The following is a 20,986-nucleotide window of genomic DNA, read 5'->3' on the forward strand; positions in this document are numbered from 1 at the left end:
GCTAATCACTATTATTAGCTGTTTTTTTTTTTGTTTTTTTTGGGGTAAGGCCAGAATTTTTCTCCACCAAGTTCTTGTAATCAATCGTTATTTCTTGGCTGTTTCTAGACATTATCACGTAATTAGCTTCCTGTAAATGAAAGGGTTTCCTCCACATCTGTAAACACAGCTCAGACTGAGAGTTAGAGTTTCTATAAAATAATAAAATGTCAGGAGCATATCAACATCCCAAAGTTTTACTGTGCGTTCACACCAAAAGTTTCCAACACTGCAAAAACTCAAAATCTTACCAAGAATATTTCTCTTATTTCTAGTGAAAATGTCATTTCTAGTCAAAACAAATCTCATTATACTTAAATTAAGAAACATAACATTAAAAAGTGGCTTGTTTCTAGACACGTTTTTACTCCTTTCAAGCATATTTTCACTTAAAATAATTAGAAAAGCAAGTTTTTCTTCTTTATTACAAGCACAAAAAAGTTGTTTTCACCTTCAGATTTGTTCTACTTATTTCAAGTGAATATGTGTTTGAAACAAGTGAAAATTATCTAAAAACAAGTTAATTTTTAGGTGATGAGTCTCATTTTAAGTGGAAAGAGATTAGTTGTGACAAGAAATTAGACATTTTAACAAGAAAAAGGACAAATATTATTGGAAAGATTTTGAGTTTTTGCAGTGCACAAATTTTGTGGCCAGCTTTTCTTAGTTGCTGAGCGTCACAGTTGAGAAATAATGCTCCTGTTAGAGATTGACACCAGTCTGAACTTCGTCTCTCTCAGGTCTGTGGTTATAAACCTATAGGCAGCAGCAGGTTGTTGTTGTTCTTCTGTGTGAAGCGAAACGGCGCCACCTGCTGACCGACCTGCCACATAGTCACAGCATTTTACTGAGCTGTAAACAGAGCAACAGGAGGAGGGAAAACTGAACTGGTGTTTGTCGGTGTGACCTTTAAACACATCTTATAGTCCTTATTAGTCCTGGTGCTTTTTTAATTATAGGAAATTCTTTTCTATAAGACCGACTGAAGGAAATAAAACATTTAAGTCTTATTCTCCCTGAACAACATAATACTGTGAGGTGTCCTTGGACTTGACTGTTAGTGACAAAATTAGAGTTAAAACGTTTAAGAAGAAGAAAGTATTGAACCTATTTCCATCTTTTCACATGAAGCTGTTTCATCTCTCTCTCTCTCCTCCAGCTGAAAGGCAGCCAGGAGCCCAAGGCCAAGAAGAGCCGCCGCACGCCGATGGTCGAGCCCAAAGAGGAAGTCAGTGTGAGTGTGTCTCTGTTCATTATGGGATGGATTTATCCCGCAGCCCAGACTGGTTTGATAACTACTTCTAAATCTACAATTAGGCAAACTGAGCAGATTATGTTATTGCTCGTCAGAGTTACAGTTTTTTTCTAAATGTTTAAGTTTGTGAAATAAGAATTTAAAGCAAAGAAAAGTTGTTTTTTTAGTTTAGTTTAGTTGCAGTTTGTTTTTATGTCACTTTATGTCTTCAATCAGCTAAATTCATAATTGTTATTTTAAGACTTGAAAACAAACTTCATACACAGCAGAGACAGTCAAAATGTTTAATGAAAAAATGAATGAAAGTTTATTTGAACTACGAATAAAAGAACAGCCAAAGCTTATTAAATCCCACCCTTCTCCCTATGTTAATTCTATTCATACCTCTATTCTATACTATAATAAGTTATAAAATAGGAATATATAACATAATAATGTATAGTGTGTATATATATCTATATATATGCACACACATAAATACACATACACACATACAGTCACAATGAGACATAAAAACAAAACCAAAAAATGCTGTATAAAAGAAGACATGTTTATTTCAGTGAAAGTGAAATTAGTTTTGATCTTATTTCCATTTTTAAAGACAGTAAAAGACTTTACTACTGAGAAAGATTGAATATAACAAACGTTATTAGTCTTTGCAGCAGAATTAGTTAAATAAAGTTCAGGACATAGTATTTTTTATCCCCTGTCCTTCCTGAACTCTCCCGGTGTCTCTGTCCCGTCCTCAGGACCCCGAGCCGGAGATGGAGGCGGTGAGCTCCAGTCAGGAGATCCCCGTGTCGTCGGCGCCGCAGCAGCCGGAGAAGCTGTCGGTGTCGACGCAGACCAAGAAGGCCAACGGGGGGTCGCCGCGCACGCTGCACCGCGGCACGCAGACCAACAGCGACGGCGCCTGCCAGAACATGTGCCACGAGAAGTACACCAAGGTGTTCAACGACGTCAAGGAGATGATGAAGGCCGACAACAAGAGGGAGACGGAGCGGGTCGTCAGGGAAGCTCTGGAGAAGGTCGGTGGCTCTCTCTCTCTCTCTCTCTCTCTGGCGTCTTTACACTTCAGGCCTCGATGCCCAATTCTGATTCGTTGCCTATACCCGACCGTCTAGATTAGATTAGATTGCCTTTATTGTCATTGAAAAAATAATTCAACGAAATTCACGTTGCTTCCCCACTGTGATACCACACAACACACACAAGACAGAATAAATACAAAACACAAAACCTATAAAAACATCATGAAATATCAATATAAAAGCATATGGGAACATTAGTCCACAAAAAAAAAGAGATATTGCATATTGCCCGCTGGGGATTGCACAACCCATTGTTGCCTATCTGTTCTTTAAGGCTGCTATTCAGTTCTTTAATGGCACAAGAATAAAAACTGTTCTGGAGTCTTGATGTGCGACTCTTCAGGCATCTGTAGTGCTTTCCAGACGGCAAAAGTGTGAAGTGGTGGTTTCCTGGATGTGATGAGTCTTTTATTATGTTATTTGCCCGTTGGGGAGTTGCTGCTGCTAGAGAGTAGACAAGTCGACATACAAACAAACAACCACAGGGAGAACAGAGCCGCTGCGTACATGCGCGCCGCCATCTTGCGGCTCTTATCATCAAATCTTATGTCTATGTACATGTTCTATCAGAAGTTACCCGTATCTGATATCTGCACCTGCGTGAAACAACTCGCTGAAGAGGAAATAAGCCAGTGACTTTTTTTTTAAGACGGAAGATTTATTAGGTCACTTTATAATTTCATAATAATTCTAAAGGAAAGGTGAGTCTGGAGCTCAGAGTTTATATCCAACACGTCACGTCAAAGTTGGTGACGCCCCCCCTCCAACGCGATTGCAACATTATTGGGGTATGTCGTGTTAAAGGGATAGTTCACCCAAAATTCAAATTTCACTCATTATCTACTCACCCTCATGTCGACTAAGAGGTGTGAGAATTTTCGGGGGGGGGGGGGGGGGGGTCCGTGCAGCAGTATTTGTCCATATAATGGTTGTGAATGGATACCAACTTTCTTCGTCCAAAAAGACACAACAAAAAACATCCAAATACCTCCATGCTGCTCGTCTGTAATGTCTGTCTTGTATTGAAGCCCCGACATGAGAAATTGTTCCGCCGGTCAGTGCAAATGACACAGGAAGAGCAGTGAACTGAGACACTGGGAGCTTCCGCTACAAACATAAAATATAGACTTATTTAATTTTTTTCGGAACAATTTCTCATGTCAGGGCTTCAATACAAGACGGACATTACAGACGAGCAGTATGGAGGTATTTGGATGTTTTTTGGTGTGTCTTTTTGGACGGAGAAAGTTGGTATCCATTGACAACCATTATATGGACAAATACTGCTGCGCGGACCCCCCCGTAACCCAGAGAAGGAACGGAGGACTCTGAAAATTCGACATGAGGGTGAGTAGATAATGAGTGAAATTTGAATGAACTATCCCTTTAAACTTATGGGCTACAATAGTAATCATCAGTGTTGTTTATTTATAAGCCCAGTGAACTGACACACTCAGTTTTTTTGTTTTTTTTGCTTTCCCACTAGCACTTGAGCGCGATGTCTGACACGAGAATCAACAGCAACAGCGACCACTGATCTGTAGCCTACTGAGACTGTTGATGATGCTGCGGAAAAACACGCTGTGGTCCATCATCGAGGTGCAAAGAGTAGATACTGAGCAAGATAGTTATCTGTAGTTTACCTTAGTACTCGCGAGTACCCGACCCAGTGCAGGAAGGTGGAGACATGCGACGGTGGTGTATTTGCGACAATAAAAAAAAAAAAAAATGAAGGAGCAGTGGCTAGGATTTAGAATGGCGGCCCGAAGATGAAACACTGTAATAACTCCTGTGACAGCTGGCCACAGTTGGCCATGGTAGTCCAGATCAGCCCCACGTGTCAGTCACAGGTTACAGAGATTCAGCAAAACATGTGGGCACGGGAATTAATATTATTATTGATGACGTAATGTACGACACACGTTGCCAGGAAAGATCCGATCTGTCTGTTTAGACTGCAGACCTGTTGGCAGATATCTGATTTGTATCTGATTTATTTCCACATATGACGGAGCCTGAATCTGATCTGACAATATCTGGTTTCATAGTATTTGTCCCGTTTACACATTCATGGCCACTTGAACCTTGTAGTGTAAAAACTGAATAATTGTCATGGTAATACAGATGTGTAACGGGGAGGTGTGTTGTGTTGTGTGTGTGTGTGCAGCTGCGAGCGGAGATGGAGGAGGAGAAGCGGCAGGCGGTGAACAAGGCGGTGACGAGCGCTCAGGCCGAGATGGAGAGGAAGTGTAAACAGGTGAAGGAGAAGTGTAAAGAGGAGCTGGTGGAGGAGGTGAAGAAGCTGGTGGCCCAGAACAAGCAGCTCATCTCCCAGACCAAGAAGAAGCAGTGGGTGAGTGTGTCTAATGAATAAATTCTAATAAAACAATTAGAACAGTTAAGATGATAAATGGCGCTATAAATCTTAAAATCTTAAAATTAAATTAAAGACTGTAGCACCCTATAATGTAATAATTTCCTGAAAATGTAATAAAATTTGCACTTAACTCGATCGAAAATGTGATAAAACCCAATAATGTAATAACTTCACCAATAATGTAATAAAATATCCTGACTGATATTGTAATAACATTACAATACCTTATTACATTATTGGGAATTTATTACATTTTCAGGTGGGTCTTTTTTTTCAAAACTTATAATGTAATACTTGACAGATAATGTAATATATATGTTCATTTTTAGTGCAGAGTTCTACATTTTGTGTTCGGAGAATCTAAGAGTGGATTTGAAACAACAGAATGACTATTGGGTTAAAGGGATAGTTCAACATTATTAAAGGGATAGTAGCATTTTTTCAAAGTGGGGTTGTATGATCTACAAATAGCCCGTAAGTACTTTAATTGCAGTAGAAGACTCTCTGCACTCCTCCCGTTAGCAACGCCAGCCCATAGCCCTGCCCAGAGATTTACAACATACATTGTTGTGAACAGACCCAAAGAAACAGCCTATTTTCGTGGCCTAAAAGAGGTTTTACCTGAAAAAAAAAACACAGTTCCATTGTTCGCTATGATATTATTTTTTCCAGCCCTTCAAAGTGCAGGAAAAACACAGTTTTTATTTGGAACTAACCAACTGCTGATCGGCGGGCGCTAACCCTAGGTGGAGGGATACGTGAGTTGGTTAGGTCCAAATAAAAACTGTGTTTTTCCTGCACTTTGAAGGGCTGGAAAAAATTATATTATAGCGAACAATGGAACTGTGTTTTTTTTTTTTCACGTAAAACCTCTTTTAGGCCACGAAAATAGGCCGTTTCTTTGGGTCCATTCACAACAATGTATGTTGTAAATCTGTGGGCAGGGCTATTATGGGCTGGCGTTGCTAACGGGAGGAGTGCAGAGAGTCTTCTACTGCAATTAAAGTACTTAGGGGCTATTTGTAGATCATACAACCCCACTTTAAAAAAAAATGATACTATCCCTTTAAGATGATTTATCAATGAGCTGCTGTTAGTTTGTGTCGTTCCTGGATGTGAAGTTAGTTTACCAAATAACTAAATAACAAAACCCAGTGTGTGTTGACTCTGTGAGTGTCTCTAACTCTCCTGTGTGTGTGTGTGTGTGTGTGTGTGTGTGTGTGTGTGTGTGTGTGTGTGTCAGTGTTACAACTGCGAGGAGGAGGCCATGTACCACTGCTGCTGGAACACCTCGTACTGCTCCATCAAGTGTCAGCAGGAGCACTGGCACGCCGACCACAAACGAACCTGCCGCAGGAAGAGATGAACAAGCCCCGCCCCCTTTCTGACCCTACGCCATCACGCCATTGGCTCTCGTCGCCCTCCCTCTCTCTCTCTCTCTCTCGTTACTTAACGCCTGTCAGTCAGTCAGTGTCTACAACTCAACACACACACACGCAGAGACACACACAGACACACACCGTCTCTCCTGCTTCTCGACTTGCCTTCCTGAATGAAAACTTTGTGTGGACCCGATGTGAACGAGCGACTTGTTCCTTTTTTTTTTTAAATATTTTTTTATTTTTAAACATACTTATTGTTTTGATTTTTTCTTTTTTTTTTCTCTTTCTACATTTTTTTTTTTTAATTTTTTATTTCCGTGTCTGAATCGTGAACAGATTTTGCTCGAGAGCATGATTTTATTTCTCGTGTGTGTGTGTTTTTTTCTTCTTTCTTTCTTTCTTTCTTTACTGAAGTGCTAATTTTGAACTTGTGTCGGAGAATGTGTTATTTAAGTGTGTAGTACAAACAGACGAGCATTACCTGAAAACATTTTATTACCTGAATTTTTTAAAAGACTCACTTTTCTTACTGTAAATGCAACAAACACACGGTCGATCTTACGAGGAGGAGAAAAAAAAAAAAAAAAAAGAAATGCCGTCGGCGGCATGCGTTGCGCGCGCTCTCTCAACACTCACTCTCGCTTTCGTAAGAGAAAAACTTATTTAAAAACAGAAAACGACAAAAAACAGCAGGATGTATCGGATCGTGGATGACGTGGCTCTCACAGACGTTTCGTGGTTTTTTTTATTTTTTATTATTATTATTTTGTTCCTGAACGCATCGCGGCGAATCGCACCTTCTATCGTTTCTACCTAAAAGAAAAAACTAAAAAAAAAAAAAAATCTGATCGTCCTCCTTAAGTCACTTATTGGGAACAGGGTCACGAGTTCGGCCGTTAAAGACGCCGGCTGAAGAATCTTCCATGTATTGTTGCTATTATTATTATTATTAACTAGTAATAATAAAATTATTATTATGCACATTTTTAAATAGACAAATTTTTATGAATCAGATTTTTGATTCTAAATTGGGGAAATAAATGTAGAGCAATCTTTCCTGAGCTGGATCTTAGAGAGGTTCCATGATTTGACCGTTTCTTTCTTTTTTTGTACTTTTTTTTTTTCTTAACGACCCAAAAATGCATAATAATTTTGCGTAACGTTGCCAAATACAAAAAAAAGATCTGGTGAGTCCCTCTTCCTCTTCCTCCTCCTCTTCCTCTTTCTTCTTCGTACAAACCCAGAGAAAAGAAAAAAACAAAAGTTCTGTACATTTTGTCCCGAGCGTCGTCGTCGTCGTCATTTTTCTAGTGATGTTTCACGCGAATTCGTCCTTTTTTAAATTTAATTTAATTATTTTTTTCTTCTTTTCTACGAGACTCTCTCTCTCTCTCTGCTTCACGCTGTCGTCGGTGCTCAGTGCCTGTTTTTTCTTTTTCTTTTCCCTCATCCTCTTGCTCCCGGTGAGGCTCCATGCATGTGGATAGTTTCATAGTTTTGTTTTATTTTATTTTTTCACTCATTACAATAAAAAAAAAAATCAAATAAAAAAAATCAAATAAAAAGCAGCAGCGACGACGGATGGACCAATATAAAACTTTATGCAAAAATGTGAACGATCAAATGAATCTTCTTCTTCTCCATGGTTTCTCCCTGCGCTGGATGTCGCGTGTCGGTTGTGTAAACATGTGGTGCTTGGAAATGTTTGTTGTTTTTATTTTTTTACGAGGCGATAAAATTGCCAGTTTTTGATTATTTTTTTTCTTCTTCTTCTTTTCTTTAGAAAAGTGTGAGACTTTTAAAGTTTGTCGACTGTTTCCTCAGTTATGACGACTGACTGAACGGAGGAAAATGATCCAGTTGCTCTGTACAGACGCGCTGTTGTGTTGTTGTTTTGTTTTTACTTTTTTGGGGCTTTGTTTGTTTGTTGTTGTGCTTTTTTTTTGTTTTTTTTTTGTTTTTTTTCTAACCCACATCAGCTTGTGACGATTAATCACCGTAAACATTTTCACTCTGGACCTTTACTCTCCTCGGCTCAAGAGAAAACGTCGCGTTTCCTCTTGAAGCTGCAGATGAAAAAACCTCAGTTCTCAGTTAAGGTGGTATGATCCTTCCCCCTGCACCTCTTCAGTTAAGGTGGTATGATCCTTCCTTCTCCCTGCACCTCTTCAGTTCTCAGTTAAGGTGGTATTTTTACCCTCCACCTCCTCACTCATAATAGTGACGTTTGTGCCTCGTTCATCGTTACCAACAGGAAACGTCACAGCACCAAATGAAACCTTCTTCTCCTCCTCCTTCTTCTCCTTCCAGGAATTAGCCGTTACCCACACACACACACACACACACACACTCGTGGCTCCGAGATGAAGCTTCCTGTTTGATATTTGTTCTTTTTGTTTTTTTTAAAACTCCTTTTCCTTTGTGCAGCTGTGATTAACTTTGCTTTGCATTGTGGGGAAAAAATTAACTTGTTTTCAGTTCACTATGAGATTCAACTGTGAAAATCACATGATCAACTAATTACTGAAGAGGATCCTGCTAATTAAAAGCATTAATTAATTAATTAATTAATAATGACTTTTTTTCTAGATTTTTCCACGTGTGAACCCAAAACTGTTCAGTGTCAAACTCTGATTCAGCCGTGATCACCACTTCCTTTCTTTTACCTGGAGGGCTTTTATTGTGAAAATACAACAGGATGACAGCAGCTTTAAACATGAGGATGGTGTTACTCTTATTTTTTTTATTTTTTTTTAATCATTTGTCAACACAAATCCCTTTTAAAAGACCCAAAACCAACGTCACGACCGACCAATCAATCAAACAAACACACTGTTTGTTGGGGGACTATTTCTTGCGGCGGATGAATCCACAGTTGGTGCAAGAGTGACTGTTTGTGGAAGTTTAGAAGAGTTTAAATTAAACCGTATCGTTGTGACTGACACACACACACACACACTCAGTTGTTGGTTTTGGTCTTTTCATGGGATTTGATGAGTGAGAATAATGTTGAATATTGATTGTTTGGGGGGTGGAGTCAGGTGGGGGTCGGGGGCGGAGTTGTTCCAGACTTCAGCTCTGTTTAAGTGCATCACTTTAAAAAGAAAAAAAAAATGTGTTACTGTGCAGTTCAGGCGCCGTCGGACGCCTCAGCGCCCTTCAAGGTTTTTTTTTTCCTTTCTTCTTCTTCTTCTTCCTCATCATCATTATCATTATCATCATTGCACTACATGTAAATAAAATGTCCTGTCAATATTCCTCTTCCTTACTTTGTTGTTATTATATTGTAAATGAACTCACAGATGTTTGATTTCAGCCGTTTTGTCTTTCGTTTCCCTCCGTTCGACCCCCGACGACTGTTCAAGTTCAAGTTTTGTACAATGTACAACTGTAATAATAACACAAGCCCCGCCCCCTTCTGCTGTTACCACAACGACGCCGAGCTGCGTGTCATTTTCAGCATGTTTTTTTTGTTTTATTGTAACACACCCTGAATCAAACACACATACACACAGCACTGTTAAAAACCAACCAACCAATCACTGCATGTTCTTCCAAACGCTGCTTCCCCTCTCTCTCCGACTGTTTTTATATTCGTCCATCCGGCAGTTTTGACGGTTTCAGTGTGAAAACTTTATTTTTATTTTTTTATTTTTTTATATTTTTTCCCCTGTGGACGACAAAAAAAAAGAAAAATTGATGTCATTCCAGTTTGTATCTGGTTTTTTAACTGCATGATGAGTAAAAGGTGTGAGTATCTACAGCTCCCTCTCTCTTTTTCTTTCTTTCCCACCTCCTCCTCCTCAGACACATATTTGCACTCCCTCAGAGAAACGCAATATGACAATGACAATGTTTTTTTTTCTTTTTCTTACTTCCTGGAACTTCAGTCGAGCTAAATCGTGTCTTTTTGAAGAGGTCAGCTGGAAAAAAACAAAAGAAAAAAACCCGGAGTGAATCGATTTTGTGTTGACTTTTTTTTTTTTTTTTTTTTTTCCCACTGTTCTTATTCCAGCGTGTTACAAGTACAACATACTGTGCGAGTTACTAGTTGAAAACTAGTTGGGTTTTAATGGACTTTTTTTTTTTTTTTTTTTTTAACTGGGATGAACCCAGTTTAAAGTTTCCTCTGTCTTCACCTCCTGTTGGTCGTTTTCTTCTGTTCTGTCCATATGTAAACTATTAATCGTGGCTTAACATTTTCTATGCTCCAGACTTTTTCTTTTGTTTGTTTTTTGGGTTTTTATTTTTATTTTTTTGATGCTTTAGCTAGCAATATGTATATAAATATATTCTATGTGCTAACATGGAGGAAATAAATGTATCAACAATTTCTAGTGTTTCCTTTTTTAATTTTATTTCTTCAAAAATGTTAATATGTGATTCTGCTCATGTTCTAGTTTAAAGTTGGGGTAGTAGGCAGGATTTAACAGGCCTACAGCTTTGACCAATCAAATCTATTCTGGTCTGGGGGGTTCCTGATTGGTTGAAGGGTCGGCCCTCTTTAGCTTTTGAGAGTTTGTATAAAAGAAATCCTAAGTAACAATATCTGATAAATGACACTTTATATAATAATCATGTTTATTTTGTTATAAAGTACAGATTTGATCTTGCTTCCAAACTTTTGGCCTGTAGTGTATTGAAAATATTTTTCCAGTCCTTCCACATTTGAAACTGACTCTAGATCTGTCACAAAAGTGGTTTCAGTTTTACAGGCCACTTATTACTTAATGTCAAAAAATAGCCAAGAAATAACAGGTAATTGTGTAGTAATATCAAGAAATGGCATAGAAACAACGGTCAATTTCATTGTAGTGTCATGTTTTGCATAAAGGTAAAAGGTTCACATGCTTAAATGCTTTGAATTTTTTGGGAAAGTCCTTGAAATTGACCGTTATATCTAGGCTATTTCTATGCAATCAAATGTTATTTCTTGGCTATATTTCTCAACTGTGAAATTGAGCGTTATTTCTAGGCTGTTTCCAGACATTATGACGCAATTAGTTGTTATTTCCTGGCTATTTCTTGACATTATCATGTAAAATTACCTAAAATGTACCCCCAAAACTTGCACAATAACAGAAAACAAGACAAAATGTTTTTTTTTATTGTCAAAATTGTTGAAATATTTATTAATTGAAAGACTTATGTCAACTCAAATAAGACATTTTTAAAACCTTTAAAAAAAAATACAGACCAGGGGACAAAACATTTTGCTGATAAAAGAAAAACAAACGTGAAGAAAGTGCTTTTTCTTTAAAAAAAAAAAAATCCTCATGTTGAAACTAGAACATTCAGATCCAAACACAAGAAGCATCGACTTCCTCCCCGTGACCTTTGAGTTAAAGGATCTCGGGTTAATTAATTAATTAATTAATTAATTAAAACACCCTCAGCTTCCTGTTTCAGTCTTTACTTCCTGTCGTGACATCACTGTAATGAGCCCTGATTGATCGGTCCATGTAAAAATATGACGACCTCTGAACTTCGTATTTACAAACAGTGGCGGCCGCTCGAGGAGGAAGAGGAGGACGGATTCACCTTTTCCCAGCCGGAGGTGGTTAGAAACAAAAACAAAACCAAAACCAAAACCCAGTCGGTTCAGCTGACGAGTCTCATCCCCCAGAAACCAGAGCCAACTATTTATTGACGAGTTCTGATCCATGAAACCTGATCATCAGACAGAAACTCTTGAGGGCAGTAGTTCATCCTGCTCGCCACTAGAGGGCAGCACATACTTCCTGTCTGCTACTGCTGTGAATGCTACTGTGGACTTAGTTTTCTACTAAACTTTGCTTTACTCAGATTTTAAAACGGAAAGAAGAGTATTAACATACTTTTGATAAAATCAATACTACAGAAATCTACTGTGAACTTAGTTTTCTACTAAACGTTGCTTTACTCAGATTTTAAAACAGTTTAAAACCTTATATCGGAAAGAAGAGTATTAACATATATACTTTTGATAAAATCAATACTCGAGTTATTACGGTGCAATAATCTACAGAAATATAATGGCCGAATAAAATAGATATTTCATACATTTATAATTATCTATTATCTGTGACTTCCTGTGGTGTTTTCCTGTTAACCAATGTATTAAATATTTGAAATGCTGCGTTTACTGACCATCAGTTTATTTCACTGCCACACACACCGATAAAAACACTGCTCTGTACAAACAGTTAAAAGTTTTTTAGTTATAAAATCTCTCTCAAATTACATCATTTTAGGTTGATTAATTGATAAAATATTAAAGGGAATTTAGAATTTAAAGGCACAAAAGATTTTTGTTTTCTGTAAACTCTTTCAGACTAAATCCACTAAAAGTTTCTCATTCAGGTTCAGAACTTTTCATTTTCTGGAGGATGAAACTCGGCGGCGGCGACAGGTTAAAAAAAAAAAACACGTGTGAAACTGCTTCAGTCCGGGATGAATCTGTGAACTCATCTTCTCATATAATCTTTAATCATATAATTTCTATTCTCCTTAATACGATTGCTGTTTCACTCATGATAATACAACGCTTTTTTGTTTATTTTATTTTTTATATTAGCAAATATTCAAGAGCAAAACATTCTTGAACGTCTCGTCATATACTTCTAAAAGAGAAAGAAAATAAATTAAATCAGTTTCTTTTTGTACATACTTACATGATATGAGTTTATGTTGCTGTTGTTATTGTTGCTGTTGTTGTTCCGCTCGTGTCGGTAGAGAAATAAACGGAGTAAAAAGGCTGCAGCTGTTTGAGAGACGGACGGACGGACGGACGCTTCAGGAAAAAATGTTGAATTAAAAAAAAAAAGAAACAACAACAAACGTAAAACTTTTAAAAGAAAAAACAAGAATGGAGCGAACAGGAAACAAAATGGTTAGTACCTCATCGTAAAACTGAAGGACGGCTGCGTCAGCCCCTCGTATAAAAAAAAACACTGCTCACACTTTAATGGTTGATATCGTTTTGCCACAGTTTCGTTTTCTGTTGTCGTGTGTAAATGTTTCTTTTGTTTTGTTTTTTAAATGACCTCCGAGGACGAGAAAAAAAAAAAAAAAAAGTTAATGGGAAAAAAAACATAGAGAACGAGCCAAACGTGGTTTTAAAAGCCAGAATCTCCGCTACGCTAACGCTAACGATTGTCCTCTTCACCATCAGTAAACAGTCGGAGGAGGCTGCTCTTCCTCTCAGGCGACAACAAACTGGTTTTTAAGGATTGAGTTCTGCCTGAGAGACAAAATCCAGGGCCACAAAGTTCCTCCACGTCACCTCCGCTCCCCAGAAGCTCCGCCTCCTTTTGGGGGCGGGGCTACATGTTGTAGGCCACGTAGATGGGGTCCAGCTGGTCGGCCAGGAAGCCGTCGCGCAGGTGCATGCGCTGCTTCTCGCCGCGGGAGTTGATGGGGATGACGCCGATGTCGACCACCACGACCACGCCCACGATCAGGTAGTGCTCCTCCAGCACCACGTTGGTTACCAGGGGAACCAGGTCCAGGGCCTCCTGCTCCGAGCCGTCCAGCTCCACCACCACCACCAGCAGGTTGGTCCACGTGAACACGGCGCTGAGGAGGAGGAGGAGAGACGAAGGAGATCACGCTTATTGATCAATTGATTGATGAAGTACAAATTTGATCTTGCTTCCAAACTTTTGGCCTGTAGTGTAGTTAAAATATTTTGCCAGTCCTTACACCTTTGAAACTGACTCTAGATCTGTCACAAACGTGGTTTCAGACTTCGACATGAACAAAAAAATCATCAAAATTTAAAGGGACAACGAGGAGTTTCTCCATCGGCAGAACGAAAAATTCCGCGACAATAAAAAAGTCTCATATTAATGTGGATGAATCTACGTTACCCACACTTGTTAATGGCTCCATTTTCGATAAATATATCGTTTTGTCTCGTATCGTTATTTTATTATTATTAGTGGTGGCGGAGATGCTGGTCGAACCGACCAGCGTTTCCTTACTTTCGGTTTCGTGGCGAGTCATGAGAATAACGCCGCCGAATCGCCGTTTATGGTCGGAACTACGATGGTATGTGATCGTCTTCGAACCTCTGACTTCTTGATGAATGAAAACATGAGTCTGTCTTTCACGGTGCGCGCGGAGGCTCATAAATGTAGTGTGAAAACGCTTCGCTTTTCCAAAACTCCTCGTTGTCCCTTTAAGTTAAAAGTAGATGACATTTAAAAGGATTTGTCATTTTAAAATATGTACTGATAAGCATTAATGCAACTATTTAATGTAATATTATTGGCCCTTAATACTCAAATCTAACAAAACTGAGTTGTGTTGTTTGCATTGATTTTCATTAATGTTGATGTCCATGTCAAACTTTTCAAACTTATTTTTGTAATAAAACAATTTACAGGCCACTAATTACTAGATGTCAAAAAATAGCCAAGAAATAACAGGTAATTGTGTAGTAATGATTGATGTGTGTGTGTGTGTGTGTCTGTGTGTGTGTGTGTGACTCACCACTCTGTGATGCTCTTGTGTGTCCTGATGACGGACGTCTCGATGTCGATGGGATGGTAACGCATCCCTCTGAGCTCCATGGCCTCCTCCAGAGCGCCAACCACGTACAGGGCGTCATGGCGCTCTACACACACACACACACACACACACACACACACACACACACACACACACACACACACACACACACACACACACACACACACACAAAACTTTATTAGTGTTTTTGTTTTGTCGTGTTTCTTTGTTTTCTTTCTTCAGATTCATTGATAAAACGTGTGTGTCGTGAATAACACTGATTATTGATCTGAAATGTTTAAATGTATTTCTTTCTGTCTACCCCATCTCTCTGTCTTTTCTTTCTTTCTTTCTTTCTTTCTTTCTTTCTTTCTTTCTTTCTTTCTTTCTTTCTTTCTTTCTTTCTTTCTACCTACCCCTTACTCTACCCCTTACCCTTTCTATTTACCCCCTTTCTCTGTCTTTATACTTTTTCTTTCTCTCTTTCTGTATTTCTTTCTACCTACCCCTTACTCTGTCTTTTTTCTTTCTCTCTTTCTTTCTTTCTTTCTTTCCCTTTCTCTGTCTTTACTTTTTTCTTTCTCTCTTTCTTTCTTTCTTTCTTTCCCTTTCTCTGTCTTTACTTTTTTCTTTCTATCTTTCTGTATTTCGTTCTATCTACCCCGTCTCTCTGTTTTATTACTTCTTTCTTTCTCTCTCTCTATTGTTATTTCTTTTACACCCTCTCTGCATCTTTTTACTTCTTGCTTTCTTTCTACCCCCTCTATCGCTGTGTGTACCTCTTTCTATCTATTCATCCCCCTCTCTCTGTCACTGTCTTTCTTTCTATCTTTCTTTTTTCTATCCACCCCTTATCTGTCTTCTTTACTTCTTTCTTTCTTTCTCTCTTTCTTTTTACCCCTCTCTCTCTTTCTATCTATCTATCCACCCCCTTACAACCCCCCTCTCTCTGTCTCTTTCATTCGTTCTTTCTTTATTTCTACCCCTCTCCTTCTTCAACTGTTACACATGCAGTATTTCAACAGTTTCTTCTACCTTTTTAACATTTTCTTCAGCTCCTTCAGCTGCTTTCAGCACTCACACGCATTTCCTGCTGGAAATGCTTCTTTTTCTAGTTTAAGATTAATATCCCTGTATTCATTATTATATTATATTCTATTATAAACTCTCTCTGATCTCAGTGATCATGTGACCCCCGTGACCCCTCTGACCTCCGCTGGCGTCGGTGAGCTCGGTGCGGCGCAGGAAGCCCAGGTACCCGGTCCGAGCCCAGATGGTCTGCGTGTCTCCGAAGCTGAGGCGCGAGTTGAAGTGGTCGGACTGCAGCGCCTCGTCTCCGTACACCGTGAAGTATCCGCTGGCGTTGTGGCCGCTGTGCACCCAGATCTACACACACACACACACACGGAGAGAGGTGAGCTGATCACTGCTATAGGCTATAGGTAATATAAGTACACACTATTAAGCGTTAGTTAAGCATCGATAAATACTGAATTCTTCATTTATAACGCATGAATACTCACTAGTATGTAGTTTATGAATACAATTAGTGCTTTACAATGATGAGTAAAACATTTTAACTGTTTATAAACTACATACTAATGAGTATTTATGTGTTATAAATGATGAATTCAGTATTTAATGCTTAACTAATGCTTAATAGTACGATGGAGTTTTAGGGCCACATTGAGAAAAAAAAAAACAGACTTCGAGAATAAAGTCGTAAATTTACGAGAATAAAGTAGTACATTTCCAACGAGGAAAAAGTTTGTGATTTTTTTATTTGTCAATGTGGCCCAACACTCCGTCATATAATAGTGTTACAGGTTTGTGTTTGAGTAAAATGAACATTTTTGTTTTATTCTATAAAACTACTGACAACATTTCTCCCAAATTTGAAATAAAAATGTTGTCATTTAGAGCATTTATTGACAGAAAGTTGGGTAACACTTTATAATAAGTACACTTAAGCATTAGTTAAGCATCAATAAATACTGAATTCTTCATTTATAACGCATGAATACTCATTAGTATGTAGTTTATAAATACAGTTAGTGCTTATCAATGATGAGTAAAACATTTTTAACTGTTTATAAACTGCATACTAATGAGTATTCATGTGTTATAAATTAAGAATTCAGTATGTAATGCTTAACTAATGCTTAATAGTGTGTACTCATTATAAAGTGTTACCCTTATCAGTTTCATCATGTAACATATTGTATTAATGCTTGTTTATAATGTTTTTATTTTCTAAAATATTAAAAACAAACATTGAGTTTGTGATTTCAACTTGTTGTTTCACTTGTTGTTTGTTCTTTAACTTTGTGTTTCCTCGTTTGACACACACACACACACAGACACTCACCTCCCCCAGGTGCGACTCTCCCATTGGTCCCTTTGTCTCCGGGTTTGCGATGATGATCCGGACGCCGGGTAAAATCTGTGGACGGAGGGAAAGAAAAGAAAGGAAGAGTGAAAACATCTGTATCAACATCTCAACACACACACACACACACACACACACACACACACACACACACACACACACTGAACTGACCTTCCCAGACTCCATTAGGGGCAAACTGTGTGGTGACCCCCGCTCCACTAATCTGACCCTGAGGAGAAACAACAAGTTCACACGTCAGAGGAAAAGTTGAAAATATAAAAGATGAATACGTCAAAAAATGTGTAATAAAAAAAAACCTTTAACACAAACATCTACCTTTATTCTGAAGGAACTTTAACACAAACATGTACCTTTATTTTGAAGGAGCTTTAATACAAACATCTACCTTTATTTTGAAGGAGCCTTAACACAAACATCTACCTTTATTTTGAAGGAGCTTTAACACAAACATCTACCTTTATTTTGAAGAAACTTTAACACAAACATCTACCTTTATTCTGAAGAAACTTTAACACAAACATCTACCTTTATTCTGAAGAAACTTTAACGCAAACATCTACCTTTATTCTGAAGGAGTTTTAATACAAACATCTACCTTTATTTTGAAGGAGCTTTAATACAAACATCTACCTTTATTCTGAAGGAGCTTTAACACAAACATCTACCTTTATTTTGAAGAAACTTTAACGCAAACATCTACCTTTATTCTGAAGGAGTTTTAATACAAACATCTACCTTTATTTTGAAGAAACTTTAACGCAAACATGTACCTTTATTTTGAAGGAGCTTTAATACAAACATCTACCTTTATTTTGAAGGAGCTTTAATACAAACATCTACCTTTATTCTGAAGGAGCTTTAACACAAACATCTACCTTTATTTTGAAGAAACTTTAACACAAACATCTACCTTTATTTTGAAGGAGCTTTAATACAAACATCTACCTTTATTCTGAAGGAGCTTTAACACAAACATCTACCTTTATTTTGAAGAAACTTTAACGCAAACATCTACCTTTATTCTGAAGGAGTTTTAATACAAACATCTACCTTTATTTTGAAGGAGCTTTAACACAAAGATCTACCTTTATTCTGAAGGAGCTTTAATACAAACATCTACCTTTATTTTGAAGGAGCTTTAACACAAACATCTACCTTTATTCTGAAGGAAACTTAATACAAACATCTACCTTTATTTTGAAGGAACTTTAACACAAACATCTACCTTTATTTTGAAGGACCTTTAACACAAACATCTACCTTTATTTTGAAGGAGCTTTAACACAAACATCTACCTTTATTCGGAAGGAGCTTTAACACAAACATCTACCTTTATTTTGAAGGAGCTTTAACACAAACATCTACCTTTATTCTGAAGGAGCTTTAATACAAACATCTACCTTTATTTTGAAGGAGCTTTAACACAAACATCTACCTTTATTCTGAAGGAGCTTTAACACAAACATCTACCTTTATTTTGAAGGAACTTTAACACAAACATCTACCTTTATTTTGAAGGAGCTTTAACACAAACATCTACCTTTATTTTGAAGGAGCTTTAACACAAACATCTACCTTTATTCTGAAGGGGCTTCAGTATAAATCCTGACTCACCTGTCGTGCCTCAGCGCTCTCATGTCCACGAACACGGTCGTGGGGTCGGGTCCTGAGGTTCCCTGAGGAAACACCAACAACAGCAGAGTTCTTCACTGCAGCTCACACAACGACAGCAACAACTTTATAATACAACTACAGTTACACAACAGCACGACACACCAGGTCCAGGTCTACGTCTACGTCTACGTCTACAGGGACGATGCTGCTGCTGCTGCTGCTGCTGTTAGTGCTCGGACACAAACTTTCCCGTCACGGGGGAAAGTTTAGTTTTTTGGGGGTTTGAGAGTGAAAAGGATAAAAACCACGACTCCTCTACAACACTCATCATCACAACACAGTGGAGAGGACGGTGTGGTGGAGGTGGAGGGGGGGCAGCAGTGTAATCAACAAAACATACACTGATTAAAACATAATAATTATAATAATAATATTAATAATATTAAAGGGATAGTTCACCCAAAATTCAAATTTCCGTTTTTTTTTACAGGGGGTCTCAGCGTAGCAGTGCATGTCCATATAACGGTTGCAAATGGATACCAACTGTCTTCGTAACAAAAAGACACACCAAAAAACATCCAGATACCTCCATGTTGCTCGTATGTAATGTCCGTCTTGTATTGAAGCCCCAAAATGCGAAATTGTCCCGAAAAAATTTAAATAAGTCTATATTTCAAGCTTGTTTTGTAGCGGAAGCTCCACTTCCCAGTTTGTCCAAATTTGACGAACCAGGAAGAGGAGTTTCGAGAAGCTTCAAACAAGCTTGAAATATAGACTTATTTAAATTTTTTCGGGACAATTTCGCATTTCGGGGCTTCAATACAAGACGGACATTACATACGAGCAGCATGGAGGTATATTTGGATGTTTTTTGGTGTGTCTTTTTGTTATGAAGACAGTTGGTATCCATTTGCAACCATTATATGGACATGCACTGCTACGCCGAGACCCCCTGTAACTCAGAGAAGCCACGGAGGACTCTGAAACTTCTCCCAGCCCTTAGTTGACATGAGGGTGAGTAGATAATGAGTGAAATTTTAATTTTGGGTGAACTATCCCTCTAATAAAACGATGAACAGAAGCGAACGACACTTGTTCACATGCAGGAGATAAATCAGTTGATTAGAGGAAAGAAAGAGAAGAACGGAGAGAGAGACCAAACCAGGGGGACAGAGAGATGGAGGAGGGAGGAGGGGGAGTGATGATGACGTAGTTTTACATCCTGGTACCTCAACGCTAAACACACACACACACACACACACACACACACACACACACACACCTGACAACATCCACACACACACACACATATAAAACCTGTGGCAGCAGATTTAACGAATCGACTCAACGTTCGACTGAGAACGAAAAAAATCCAGAGGAAGACGGAGAACAAGGAGGAGAAGACCCCACCACCCCTCTGTCTCTCTCTTCTGTCTCACATCCCACCACCACCACCACCACCACCGGACACAGGCCAGGTGCATGCTGGGAGTCAGGAGCCCACACACATACACACCCAGAAAAAAAAAAAAAAAAAAAAACGTTGTCTCCAGATGTGAAGCTGATGTTTCTCAGCAGGTCGATAAAGACCTGAGACCGAGTCAAGACCATCACTGTGTTCAGAACCAGTCCTCATAATAATCACGTGGCTTCATATTTAAATTATTCCTCCTCAGCTATAAAGAAAAAGAAAAAAAAATCACAGAGTACAGTAGAGTATTAGCGCTACATTGAGAAAAACTCTTTTGACAGACTTCAAGAATAAAGTCATAGTTTTATGAGATAAAAGCAGCGATTTCCTCCAAGTCCTCCTGGTTCTTTCTGTGGATTAGATGCATTTTCTTGCATATTCTTTTCAAAGTCCTGATACTGAAGGCAATGTGGTGCTGACGTGCCAAAAGATCAAGTATCTAGTAAATACAACTTTACGAAATGCTCCACAGCCTCATTTTAACAACTTTTCTCCTCTAAAACAACAGGTTAAAATATTATGGTTTTATCCCTGTAAGGTTCTGAGTTTTTTTTCCTCGTAATGATTTTTTCTCGTAAATTATGACCTTTTTCTTGTAAAATTATGACGTTTTTCTTGTAATATGACTTTTGATCTTATTATATGACTTTTTCCTCATAATATTTAGATTTTTTTCTTGTAATATAGGACTTCTAGTAAAATTTTGACCTTTTTCTTGCATTATTATGACTTTTGTTCTTGTAAAATTATGACTTTTTCTTGTAATATGATTTTTGTTCTTATGACTTTTTCTCATAATATTTTGACTTTTTTCTTGTAATATTGTGACTTTTTCCTCATAAAATTACTTTTTC

The 20,986-nt window shown here is 38.1% G+C and overlaps 2 protein-coding genes and 1 long non-coding RNA gene across 6 annotated transcripts in view; 1 reads left to right on the forward strand and 2 right to left on the reverse strand.

Annotated features, from left to right (window-relative positions):
* zmynd11 (zinc finger, MYND-type containing 11) overlaps positions 1-7,760 on the forward strand; it is a 52,838-nt gene extending 45,078 nt beyond the window's left edge. Inside the window, exons 13-16 of one of the 2 annotated variants that reach the window (XM_083992013.1) lie at positions 1,199-1,273; positions 2,044-2,322; positions 4,553-4,738; positions 6,006-7,760. In XM_083992013.1, the coding sequence (XP_083848139.1) occupies positions 1,199-1,273; positions 2,044-2,322; positions 4,553-4,738; positions 6,006-6,128 (663 nt within the window). In that variant the 3' untranslated portion in view covers positions 6,129-7,760. The remainder of the gene's footprint in view (positions 1-1,198; positions 1,274-2,043; positions 2,323-4,552; positions 4,739-6,005) is intronic. The other variant, XM_083992012.1, reaches the window with a different exon arrangement.
* A 154-nt stretch (positions 7,761-7,914) lies between these two features.
* Positions 7,915-9,345, reverse strand: LOC311001077. The gene is made up of 2 exons (XR_014596130.1): positions 8,309-9,345; positions 7,915-8,267 (listed from the first exon to the last, which is right to left on the reverse strand). It is a non-coding gene; the product is annotated as an uncharacterized lncRNA (long non-coding RNA).
* A 3,866-nt stretch (positions 9,346-13,211) lies between these two features.
* Positions 13,212-20,986, reverse strand: part of LOC311001028 (disco-interacting protein 2 homolog C-like) — a 208,534-nt gene continuing 200,759 nt past the window's right edge. For all 3 annotated transcript variants that reach the window (XM_083991982.1, XM_083991980.1, XM_083991981.1), the window contains 6 exons: positions 18,662-18,723; positions 17,198-17,255; positions 17,006-17,080; positions 15,849-16,023; positions 14,620-14,743; positions 13,212-13,701 (listed from right to left, as the gene is read on the reverse strand). In XM_083991982.1, coding sequence (XP_083848108.1) covers positions 13,449-13,701; positions 14,620-14,743; positions 15,849-16,023; positions 17,006-17,080; positions 17,198-17,255; positions 18,662-18,723 — 747 coding nt within the window. In that variant the 3' untranslated portion in view covers positions 13,212-13,448. The remainder of the gene's footprint in view (positions 13,702-14,619; positions 14,744-15,848; positions 16,024-17,005; positions 17,081-17,197; positions 17,256-18,661; positions 18,724-20,986) is intronic.

Source organism: Trachurus trachurus (assembly GCF_905171665.1).
Source record: "Trachurus trachurus genome assembly, chromosome: 17".
In the NCBI taxonomy this organism is placed as follows: Eukaryota; Metazoa; Chordata; class Actinopteri; order Carangiformes; family Carangidae; genus Trachurus; species Trachurus trachurus.